The sequence below is a fragment of the Pteropus alecto genome, unplaced genomic scaffold (assembly GCF_000325575.1).
Source record: "Pteropus alecto unplaced genomic scaffold, ASM32557v1 scaffold57, whole genome shotgun sequence".
Classification (NCBI taxonomy): Eukaryota; Metazoa; Chordata; class Mammalia; order Chiroptera; family Pteropodidae; genus Pteropus; species Pteropus alecto.
Genome location: NW_006442508.1, coordinates 15,165,188 through 15,177,985, shown reverse-complemented (window position 1 = coordinate 15,177,985; position 12,798 = coordinate 15,165,188). Strand labels below are relative to the sequence as shown.

Here is a 12,798-nt window from a genome sequence, read left to right as displayed (position 1 = left end):
AGAAACAAAATAAATTACATTTATCTTGTCAGAATTTAGCATACCAAATAGAGTAAACATTATGGAAAATAGAATTGTAAATATGTATGAAGAGATTATTATTATTATTATTTTTGGATTAAAATCCAAATAGGGTCATAATTATAATGAAATAGAGAATTGACTATATATCTAATGATGCTCTTTAAAATGATTTGATTTTATTAGAGAGAAATTAACCAAGGAAGTCTCACTGATTTTACTACAACTTTGTGTATATATACATATGTATAATGTATATATATAATACATATATATGAAATATACAGTGTTATATTTTTTTTGTGTGTATATATATATATACACATATATATATACACACACACATATATATGAAATATATAAATACATATATAATCAATGTCTTTACCTTGTTCAAACTGCGTGCGGCACTGTCTTTTCCACCTGGGGTTAAGTTCCTGAGTTGTACATCAAGGAGGCCGACCAGCTGATCCATGGCACGGACAGAATAGGTGATGTCTCCAGCATTCAAATGATTTCTTGTTTGTTCAGCCAACTCTCGAGCAATGTTGGCAGCTGTCTCTCCAGATTTCAACTGCAATTTTGAAAACAGAATTAAGAAGGAAAGAGATCTTAAATAAGTAATTTTATTGGTCTCCATAGACTATTGTTTTGCATATAAGTTATAATCTTTGAGCCATGAAAAAATTATTAAACTCCATCTTCACCTAGAATACATTCCCCGAGTGTTCCTGCTAATCTATCTTTTTCTACAATACCTGACTTGAAATTCATGCCTTTTACTAAGCTCCTCCTGAGAAATCTCACTTCGAAAACTTGTTCTCACCTTAATTATCCATTTGGGTGGTTAAGTCTGTTTACCCTATGATTTTTCTCTGTGAGTTTCTAAATTGAATATTGATGAGTTTGCATTTGAATCCCCAACCATATTCTAAGTTCTAAGAGGCAAGCACAAATTTTCCATTGTGCCTAATTTAGTACTTAGTACACAATGAATACCTACCATCTGCTAGGCTATGTGAAAATTTTAAACCAAATAAAACCCCTGCTTTTCAAAGTGATCTTCATCTTCTTACCCACTAAATAAGAGATTTTGCTCCCAATGCACTAGTAGCAAACTATTGCTCTTTTTAGAATTTTCCTTTTCTGAAACGATATGCTGATCTTTCAGCATATTCAAGTATATTCTATAAGAATATTTCAAAATGTCAAAACTCCAAAGATGTTCAAAGAGATAAAAGCTAATACCTCATGATCACATGAGAATATTTGATAGCTCTGGGTGATAAGAAGGTAGAGATATCTTTTACTGTTACAACTTAAAATAGTGTCATTAAGAAGATTTCAAGCTGGCATATGAAGTTAGAAAATAATTTAGGAAATGCTTCTCTAAAGAAGAATGTTTAATCTGAGATGAAATGGAAAAGAAGGAATTGGGTTGGGATGAAGGTTGGGGGACCAGGCAGAGAGAACCACGTTTAGCAGGAAGGGGCGTGGAGTTTTAGGGAAACTGCACAAAGGGCATTGTAACTGGGGTTTAGGCAGCTGGAGAGCTGAGCAAGGAGCAGATTAAGTAGTCCCCCTTTGGATGATGAAGATTTTGGGAATTGTGCTAAGAGCAAGGGAAGGGACTGAAGTATCTAAACACGAGTGGTCTTATTGATTTATATTTGAAACCAAAGTCAGGAGAATGAATTAGAGGGTTCAGGAGTGAATGAAAGGAAACCTGCTGTGAGGCCATATCAGTAGAAGCTGTTGTGGATTAGGATAGCAGCAGTGGAACAAAGTAAAAAGTAGCCTGACTTAGAGATTCATAGATACACAAATAGGACTAATGTCTGGATGTGGGAAGGGAAGGAAAAGAAGGCACAGAGAGTAATGCCTAGGTTTCTTGTTTACATGACTCAATGGTGGTGACCTTAACTGGATTCTCCCATAGTCGCTGTGACCTCAATATTGATGGCTCAGGTAAAGGATGCCTTTCCAGACCAGATCTTCACTGACCATATTCTGTACAGTGGCATCCAGAAGCTACTACTCTGCTGTCTTTCTGATAACTCTATTTATTTCTCTCACCACATGGACAGTAATTATTTTATTTCCATATAAATATATACACAAACCTTTAATCTACCTTGTCTCCTATGCAAAGAAACAAGACTGAAATAAAGTTATTCTACATATCCTAGCTTACAGACCTCATTAAAATGTCTAGTTCTAACATTTCTTTTACTAAATTCTACTAAAATTATTCCTCAGAAATAAGCACATGCATACTGAGAAATCTTATGAGTTTTCAGAGGATTAGTAAATTAATGCCTGTATTGAAATGGTGAGATTATATCTAGAACTTGAATAGGTTAGGGGAAATCCTGCAGCATTAGTTAGGGATGATAATTATGACAGAAATGGATACTATTTACATTTCAAATTTTGAAACAGTAAAAATAATTTTCTCTGAAGTAAGCTTGACATTTTATGAGATTTATTACATCAAACATTAATCAGGTGCCAAGACAATTCACAAAGGAGTTACTCAGAGTGTTTGAGTATATGGCTAGTATTTCATTGAAAGATATCCCTATTTTGCTATAAATTTTAGTCAGGTAGGTATGTAAACAATTAAATGCTTCTATTTTACAATTTAAAGTAGGCTAAATAAGTCTAAAGTCTTGGAAACTCCATCAATCTCCAATAAATCAAGAAGCAATTTACTTTCATTTCATCTTATATCTATGGAGATTTAAAGAATGAGAAATTAAAATATAGGTGACAGAATTCAAAATAGTTTTCCAGGGCAAATAACTGGCTTATTTGACATTATAAAAAAGTTACAATATTTTCTAAGTTTCCACATCCTTCTTGTAAAAATGCAAGAAAAACCCTATTATCTCAAAAATCATGTAGCATGTGTACAAACAAAAGACACTTTAGTTTGCTAGAAATAGACTGTTCCCCTGGAACAATTCAGGCATTTCTTTTCCAAATAATAATTGGACCAGGTAATGAAGTAGAAAGCACATCTCACTTTAAATGTAAATAAATATAGAAGCTATTTAAAACTGTAATCTCAGAATTTTTAATAAAAAAAGACTGGAGAGATTATAAGGTGCAATAAACTCTTTAAAGGTATCTGAGATATAAATATAAACAAGTTTTTGAAAATTTGAGTTTAAGCCAGAGACTATAATTTTGGGAAGCAGACATTTAAAAAGGTGAGAAAATAGGATATTTTGCTATATATGTTTGAGAAGGCAGAGCTCTGAACTGATCACTTGGCTTTCAATAAAAACTGAAAAAATATTTTTAAAACATCAGTATGAAGACAGATCTACCTATTTTTCTATCCATCCATTTATTTTTGTACCTACTTTTCCTTCCATCTATCGATCCATTCATCCATCCATCCATCCGTACATCCGTCTATCCATCCACCTATCAATCTTTCTCTCTTCCTCTCTCTTCCTGCCCTTCTCCTCCTCTATTGTTATTAGGGTAAAGGTCTCTTTATGTACAACTTTTGCCTTTCCCTTTTTGTATCAATTATGTTTTTTTATTTAATCTCATCATTAAAGCATTCTGGATAGTTTGTAATAAATTTCTTCATGATATTCTAACTATTAAAGTTAGTGAAATGTAATCCATTGTCTATTACCGCACAAAATTTAATCTATAATTTTACAAGTATATAAGTGGCCTGGATTCATTTGTGAGTCAGAAACCATCAAGATTTTTTGACTGTTTTCCCCCTCTTGGCCTGACTGCAGAGGAAAGAGCATAGCTCATTTCTTAACAAAAATGAAAATACAAAGTTTGCTCTTTCCAACTAAAGTAAGCATCCTGTCCACTTATTTGTATAAACTTGCTGTCTACAATGCCTGACATACAGTGAATAAATCATATCGATAATGAAATGAATGGTCCTCCCCATGGTATAGATGTGGACTGTGATCCAGAGGTTTAAAGTCCTCAGGAATCTCCCAGAAGCACTATAAAGCCATAAAGGAGTTGCCTCACACTCTAGGGTACACTCATCCACAAACCCTTGAGGAGGGGAAACTGAACACACTGCTTAAATAAGAGAATCGCCCTCTCCTTTATTTTTTCATCAATGCTTTCACTGAGGGTAAAAAGTGTCCCTTTATAAAAGTCTGAAGTTAATAGAACTACAGTGGGGGAAGGAAGGGAAAAAAATGAATGATTAAAAGATACCTATTTCACTTTGATTTTTCTACATGGCATTAAAAAATCTATTATATTAGAAGTGGAGAGGTCAAAGCAGAAGAAAGGGGATGGGACAAGAAAAAGGAAGGAGAAAGGAAAGGGGCAATGGAGGGAAAAAGGAGAGGATGATGGGAAAGGTAGGAGGGGTGAGAGAAGGGGAGGGAAAAGCTGAGAACTATGTTGGGTACTTTCCATTGGCTAGTTCAAGGCCATTTTCCACCCTCCTCCATCTTGCCCTCTGACTTAGAAAGTAGACTCACATGACTGTTATTAAGAGCACTCATCTTTCTTGGCTTCTGTTTGGGTTTGGCCAATAGGGAGGTTGGGAAGGTGAAGAGGGAGGAGGGAGAGTGAGATTAGAATATTTATTCCCCTAAATCTCTTTCTCAAAAATTGCCTGAGGCTAGGCTGTGTCTCTCAGCTATAGGTCATCTTCCCTTTCCAGGACATTCTGCTTCCAGTTTTTCAGCACTCCTTCGATACAGCAACCATCACTGCAAACAAACCCTCTTTCAATGTGCCATCTGTTTGTTGTTGGGACTCTGCCATTGAGGGAGGAAATGAGCAAAGGTATGAATTCAGAGAAAGATGCTTTAGAGAAGAGGGAGAGAAAATATGGACAAACAACGCTGAACACTGTATACTAATTCTCTCTTGGAGGTTTACAATGTTAATATTTAAAAGTGTTGGAGTTTTGTCATAAAGAAACGTGTTCAACTACTATTTATATTCAATGAGAAGCATAAATATTTGGAGGTATGAGGGACACACTAGGTAAAAGGGTAGACAAAAGTGAAGAGACACTAGGTCAGTGACAGTGTACTATAAAGGTAATCATAATCTAGTCACAGTTTAATCAGCATTGTGGCTAAACACGATGTCCTGCTAAAGGCAGACCCAGCTAAAACGTCAGCTCTAACACTAACCTCGAGTTAGTTACAGAGGCCAATTTGTTGTGCTCTGAAGCCTCCTGTTACACTTTGAAGATTTTATAAATTTATAAGTAATAAAGCTAAGGTATTTATTATAAATTCCAATTGCCTAAATTCCATAATCTTAATATCCTTGTAATATAATTTTGTACACTCTACAGGAAAAAACAAATGTTCTGGAAGAACAGAACATATTTGTTCTAAAACCAAAGCATCCCATCTATAAATCAAATGGGCAACAACAGCTGTCTGGTCTTTGCAAGGAATTATCTCTTTTGTCATAAGATTAACAGGTCCCACAGAGGAAAGAAAGGAAATAAGCATCATTATCAGTTAAAGTCACCCAGGAATTTCTGCAATGAGATAGTCCAACTACATTCAGGAATCATCTTGAAAACTACTCAGCTTTCTAGGTGGATTATTACTGAATTAATATTAACCCCTGGGCTATATTGTGTAGGGAGTATTTTTTAAAAGTTGCTAATGTAAGGAGATATGCTTCTGATCTCAATCTGATAACATCCAGCAAGAGTTATTTGCCCTGGGTTCTGAGCTACATTGTAATAAAATAAAAGGACATAAAAACAGTGGCAGGAAGAGTGCTGAAATTGGAGAAGCATCATTATGAATAGTAACAAGTATGGGAATGCATATGTAAGAGGGAAACTAGAGTCAATATAACCACCGTTCTTCCATGATTTAGGGTAAATGGATAGTTATGGCTCATCTGCTAGATGATCTACTGGGTATATATTTATGGATTATTATACAGTATATTATTGAGGATCAGCCTGGTTAAAAACAAATAGAGAAAAGAGCAAATGGCAGAGACAGGCTTTTAGTAAGGCCATCATTTGTATATTTCTCAGGAAAAATCTCTTTCAGAAATTCCTTAGCATAGCTAATGTGCCATAGAAGAACTCTCCATTTTAGGAGTGCATAAATCCACACAAATTGCTATAATAAGGATTCATCCCATAGCCCTTTTGGCATAAATGCACATCTGGTCTCTGTTTGTAATGAAATCAATTCAAAGCCCCACAGTGCATTAATAATAAAAATGTTCAACATATTGCAACCAAATAAGCCCTGCAAATTTGAGTCTGCAAGATTCTGTCACAAATGTGCAGACTTTTAATACTGATAAATGATTAGGTCACAGAACATTTATCAAATGGCTTATGATTCTAAAGGTAGAATTTTTAAAATTATAATTATTATTTCCACAGGAAAATCCATATGTGTGTATGCTAGAAGCTTTTGCTTGCTTTATATATCTCTTGGACCTTCATATCTGTAGTTCACAACACCATATAACTATTATTATTAATGAAAATATTATAAGCAATATTACCTGGCCTAGAAGTTCATGGATTTGCCCTTTAAGAATAACAAATTCCAGAATTAGGTCATAGCATCTCAAAGGTTGTCATTAAATCTTAAATTAAAATGGGAGAACTGTTCCACATTAGTTTTTAAATTTTTTTTGACTCCTGTTTATAGCAGTTATAATCAACAACAGAGGATCTAAGTTTGGCAAAGCCTTCCTTGTCAGTCATGTGATTTACCTTTTGTGTTATATGGTTGACCCAAGGAGAAGAACAGTTGCTAAGATCTGGTCCTTGGGGATCCCAGATTCCATCAGGAGCCAGGCATAGATAAGTTGATACTCCTAAAATAATGAGAGAAAGAGGCCTGTTTCATATATTCAAATCATCTTTCTTACAAAGATTGCATATCCACATTATGTTTAAATACGAGCAAAGGCAAAAATTAGATCATTAAAAAGAGATAATGTCCATTAAAACACCATGTACAGTACCTGGCAAGCAACTGGCTTTGGAGAAACATAATACAAAAACAAAAAAACATTTAACATTTTTAAAGCACTTGCTAACAACTATGCCAGGTATAGGGAATAATTTCATGAATTAAATAGACGTAGTACCTGTCTCCATGGAGCTTATTGCTTGAAGTTTTCAGAAGCAAGGTAGCAACTGAGTTGTAAAGAAATCACTTTGCAGGTTTTTCAGGAAAACAATGTGAGAAAGGGCATTCTAGGCGGAGGAAACATATGCTGTCTTTGGGAAACTTTGAGTGTTTGGACTGAGGTCTACTGGATAGGGGAGGTGTTTTTAATGGAATTGGAAAGGTAGGCAAAACCAGATCATGAACTCCCTTGTCTGTCATGTGTGCGTGCTGGAAAATCAATGAAAAACATTAAGCGGATGAGAGAAATGAGCTTATTAAGGTTTTAGAAAGATAATTGTGGAAGCATCGTGGAATATGAATTTGGGGGAGCCACGCCGAGGTTGTGAGGAAGCTATTGCAATAATTTAAGTGGGAGACTGTAGGCCCCAACAGCAGCACAGCAGAGGAGACAGAGAAAGGTAAAAATAAGACTGAAGCGTATGGACAGTCACATGGGAGGGTTTCAGAAGGTTTCCTTTAAATCTCTTCCCAGTTTTTAAGAACAATAACGACTTATTTCTGAATGCTTTGTAGTTTAAAAAGTGCTTTCAGATAAAGTATTTCACTAGCCTTCACAACAAATGTCTAAAGGAGGGGGGCTGTAATTATCTCAATGAGAAGGGAACTGAGGCCTAGCACTCAGGGGACAGTGCTAAAGACTGAAGGTTTCAAACTGTTTTCTGATTCCATTACCATGGAAAATTTTAGAACTAAACATTGCTCCCCTTCACAAGAGGAAGGTAGATTTCTGAATAGTTTTAAACACTGTTGAAAAAAAAATTAAATGCGCACTTTTGTAAAAACCAACATACCTCTGGTCTTCCCATCACTTCATATATCATGGATTTCAGAATGAAATCCATTGGAACTTTTCTAAGAGAAACCTGCTTCCTTAGAGTAACCAAATCAATAACACTCGAAAAAAGAGTCCCTAAGGATACCAGCATAGTAATGTCTATTCTGTATTTGTTTTATTCACATATTTTATGAAATAATGGAGATGTTATTCATTGTATTAGGTAGTTTTATGAAAATCAATGTATGTAATAATAAAAAATCAAAATATTTCTGGTTTAAAAATTGTACATAATAATATGGTTACCACTTGTGGATATTATGAATCATATTTGTAAAAAAGGAGGGGCAAAGAGCTATTTAGTTCTTAACTATCCCTTAGTGAAAACAATGTAGGATTGCTCTCACTAGTGGATGCTGAGTAGGTAGGATGCTGGCATCTGATCCTGGACAATTATCATTCACATAGGAACCTTTGACTATTAAAGGACAGCTATTATGACTGGAAAAAAGAACATTTGTCTACTAACATGGAAGTCCTTAACCTCATTTTGTTCAATCAACATCTAAGGCTGGTGACAAACATGAGCACTGGCCCCCATCCATCCAGTGATCCTCTCTGGGCTGCTGCAAAGAAGAGCTGGTTCTCAGGACTAGTCAAGACATCTACAGCCTAACTGTAATTCCACTCAGAGACTACATGCCATTGGTAAAAAGTACTGATCTCATATGTATTCCCATCAAATTCTCACCATGACTTCTTCAGAATGCATTTTCAAACTCTGAAAATACATTGCTTTAAATTGTGACTTAGATGGATTCAGAATTTAATCAAATGTGAAGGAAAAAAAAAAAAAAAAAGATGCTAGAAAAGCAAGCCAAAGCAATCATACACGTTTAGCTTAGCTCTGTATGATATACTTACCTATAGTTCCCGTGGGGCATGGCTGTTTTGCCATCTGTCCTTGACGGGTCTTAAACCACATGATTTCTCGGGCTTCCACAGCATCACAGCTCTCTTCCAGAGCTGGGATTTGAGATGATGCTGATGGAAGGTGTGTGGTAATATCATCGAGCACTTCAACAGCTGGAGACGGGGTGCTAGTACTCCAGTTTTTTCTTCCTGACACTGATGGGGTGGTACTCCTGCCTGTACTCCCAGTTGTGGTCCGAAGGGTGGTACTGGTGGTGGTGCTTCCCATGCCAAGAGGTCCTGTAGTAGAAATTTCTGAAATAAAATTCAAAAGAAAACTCCTGCATTGCTTGTTCATGGTAGGACCTCGAGATGTCCTAATATTAAAAAAAAAAAAAAAAAAAGTTTGAAAATCCAGAGTCTTAAACATGGGAAAAATAAGCCAATACCAAGGTATCAGAGCGGCACTTGGGTGCCAAGACAGCCATTTGATCAATGCCAAACACAGGTTTGTTTATGGTTCTTCTCAACTCAAATCACAGAAAACAAAATTATAGCACATCTCAACATTTCGGTAAGCTACTTAATGCTTTCCTGCCTTTTATACAATTAGAGGATTAAAACTTAAAGCCATCTCCTTAGAATTTTTAAATGTGGTATAGAAAGGAAGAAAGCACATACAATATTCTTTTCACATAAGTATAACATGAGTTTCTAAGATGCAGCAAATAGAGGAGAGGCAAAAAAATCATCATTTAAAATGCTCATGAGCTAAAAAGTAAAATGCAATGATGAATACAGTCTCTTTAACATAGAGTAGCTTCATGGTCTACTCTGATGCCCTTAGAAATGACCCATCTTATCAAAACTTTCAAATTTAGTAGTGTAAAATATAAGTAGTTTCCAATTAGTTGTGTTCATAAACTATTTTCTAAGTAGATTATTTTTTAATAATGTACTCCAAATTCCAACTAAAAGTGATTAGGGTCAATGACCACATATGACAGGCAATTAAATCAATAATATAACCGAAAGAATATCCTAAACATACTATGGAAATAATCGCTGCAGAGAATCATCTTTCTGAGAATATATTCTTCATATTCCCATCCTAGGAATGCAAGTGTATACACATACATATACCGCATTCTTAACTGTAAGATTTGAAATTACTAGTCTTAACCTCACTTAGTGGCAATAAATCATAGGGGCATTGACTCTACCTGGATTCAAAGTAGCTCTCTGGTTTAAGGAACGGAAGGGAATCCTGTGGTGAATCTCCTAATGTTTGTTATTCATTGTCTGCTTTAACATGTCATCAACTTGACTCTGCTACCCCAGAAGAGGAGCCAAATCCATCACAGTATATTTGGTGTATAAAGCTTGCAAAAACACTGTAGATATGGCAGGCGGAAGGGGTGTGAATTTTCTGAACTAAGCTATTGAAATTGTACTATTTTCTGAAGTGATGCTCTTTGTTATTTGTCTTCTTACTTGTTCTGATTAATCTCCCTCTCTTCTCAGCTTTCCTCCTTTTCTCTCATGTTCCTTATGTGAATGATAATATTCATAAATACACTTATTCAAAATCAATACAAGAAAGCAGAGTATCTTTTTTTCCTTCTTCCATATACATCATCCATAATCCCCAAATTGCCAAGTTTTGTTGATCCTGCCTCACTCTTTTATTATTCTCTCTCCCCAATCACGATTATTTATGTTCAACCCACCACCATCAATGGATGAAAACAGAAGTTAACTTTTCTGCTAATGAAAGCAATGCCAGAGCAACATGCCAGTAGTGGTATTTCAATATCTATTTTTGCAAAATAAAAATTCAGGATCCATAAAATAAAGTTACTGACACTAAGCTTTTAACACAATTCAAATATAAAATTTAGCTACCTACTTTGAAATATTTAGTGTAAACAAATTTTAAAAATTATATATAGTAAAAATATTTCTTATATTTGTTTTTCTTTTAAAATGAGTGAAGTTTCAAAAAATACAATTAAGAAAATTTAATAATGACAACTTGAAATTTATTAATATGAAAATTAATAAAATAAATTAATATAAACTTAAATAATATTTTATTAAGTACTAGCCTTAAAAAAAGTGTCAATGATATTGTTGCTGGGATGAAGACATATTTTATGCAAATATTTTAGCTAATGGCAAAATTCTTTTTAATTTCATACTACTTGGTTCAGTAGTAAAACAATAGTTAAAAACTAACTCCAAGTATTTTCTCTGACTTCTTTAAATAATGCCATCTCTCATTTGTACTTTTGAAGGGACTATTTTGAGTAACTTAATTTTTTGAGGGGGACTCTAAATTTTTCATTGATAATGAGCTATAATTTTTGTTTCAAACAAAGCATTTCTAGTTCTCCTTTTTCTTTTGTTTGATCATGTAAAAATAGAGATTCGTAGCAGTTAGCAATATTAGTTAATCTCATATTCAAATTTACTTGTTTAGGAAGTTTTTGAACTAGAGTAAAATTTCATTTCAAAATAAAAGCTCTGTTTTCCAATGATCTTCCTCTTCTTGAGAATTATATAGGCACTGAAGAATACTTTCTAAATGGATGCATCTTCCTTCAGTCAGATATTTTAATTAGCACATAAAACTCTGGGAAGAAAAGAAACTTGTTCTACAATCATTTTTGCTCTGACAAAACTGCATAATCCCATATGAAGGGAAAGGATTCGTCTGCCTAGTATTGTCTCAATCACACAAATCATAGACAAGGAGCAAGGACAGCCTACCACAAAATTTTTGTTTGCTGTGACTTTGTATTTGCCAATTTTGAATAGAATATTCTTTAGAATAGAATGTGTGTATGTGTGTGTGTACGTGCACGTGCGTGTGTAAAATCATTGAGCTCTATTTAAATAATCTAGATTTCCAGATTTTAAAGACTGTAGTATCACACCAAAGTGTATTTAGCAATAGCACCACATAATAAAAATCAATGTTCTTTATTTTTCTCTAAAATTACCCTACTCAAACCATTCTCTATATTTTGCCAGAGGCATCTCATAAGTTATAAACTAGAATATGTTACTCTCCAGATTAAAATCCTTAAATGGTTTCTGCTGTCCTCCAAAGATTGGGCTCCTTTTCTTCATGCCTAAAGCCTTTCATGAGTTTACTTTTCCAGCTCATTTATAATGTTTCTTCATCTATTAACTCTACTCTTAAACCATATAAAGTTACCAGTAGTGTCCCAACTGCAACTTGTCCTTTCTGCCTTAGGGCTTTTGCATATGCTACAATGTTCTGCCCCATTCCTATCTGGTTAATCCCTATTCATTCTTTGGGGCTTAGCTTGGATGCCATCTCCATCAAGGAGCCTTTTCGAATTCACCAAGATGGGGTTCTATACTAACATGTGTTTTGTTCAAAGTAATTTCCTACCTTTAGTCTTGTGTCTGACCAAGAGTAAATAAGTTATCGGCCAAGATGGATGAACATAAGGGATAGGTCAAGAAAGCAGGAGAGGGTCTAGTTTTGAAATTTCACAAAAGAAGGGAAATAATAAATAGAGGGAAGTAGCAAATGGGGTGGCTAAGAGTCCCTACAGTTGATAGGCTGGAAAGGATATTTTATAAATACATTTCACTCTACATTAATAAAACCACCAGATGCCTTAAAGAGAAAATAAGCAGGAAGAACATTAAACCCCATCTCTTTCCCCAAAATGATTCTATCTTAGAACAATCACGTTTAAATTGACCATACTCTAATGAAGCAATACCAATTTAAATGATTTCTATAAAAGTTCAATTTGTTATGAAATACATAGCAAAGACTTCATTTAATACAGACATACTAACATTAAGGATTGGTGTAGAACATATTTTTTTGGAACTGTTCCACAGAGAGTTGTCTACAAGCAGGGTTACATCATTTTCATTGACTTGAAGCAGAATGAA

General features: G+C 34.6%; 1 protein-coding gene across 1 annotated transcript in view; it reads right to left on the bottom strand.

Moving 5' to 3' along the window:
* The window catches only part of ADGRL3 (adhesion G protein-coupled receptor L3), a 566,410-nt gene that overhangs the window by 133,327 nt on the left and 420,285 nt on the right, over positions 1-12,798 (bottom strand). The window contains exons 9-11 of the mRNA XM_025040294.1: positions 8,869-9,171; positions 6,746-6,849; positions 410-595 (exon numbers count right to left, since the gene is read on the bottom strand). Of these exons, the coding sequence (XP_024896062.1) occupies positions 410-595; positions 6,746-6,849; positions 8,869-9,171 (593 nt within the window). The remainder of the gene's footprint in view (positions 1-409; positions 596-6,745; positions 6,850-8,868; positions 9,172-12,798) is intronic.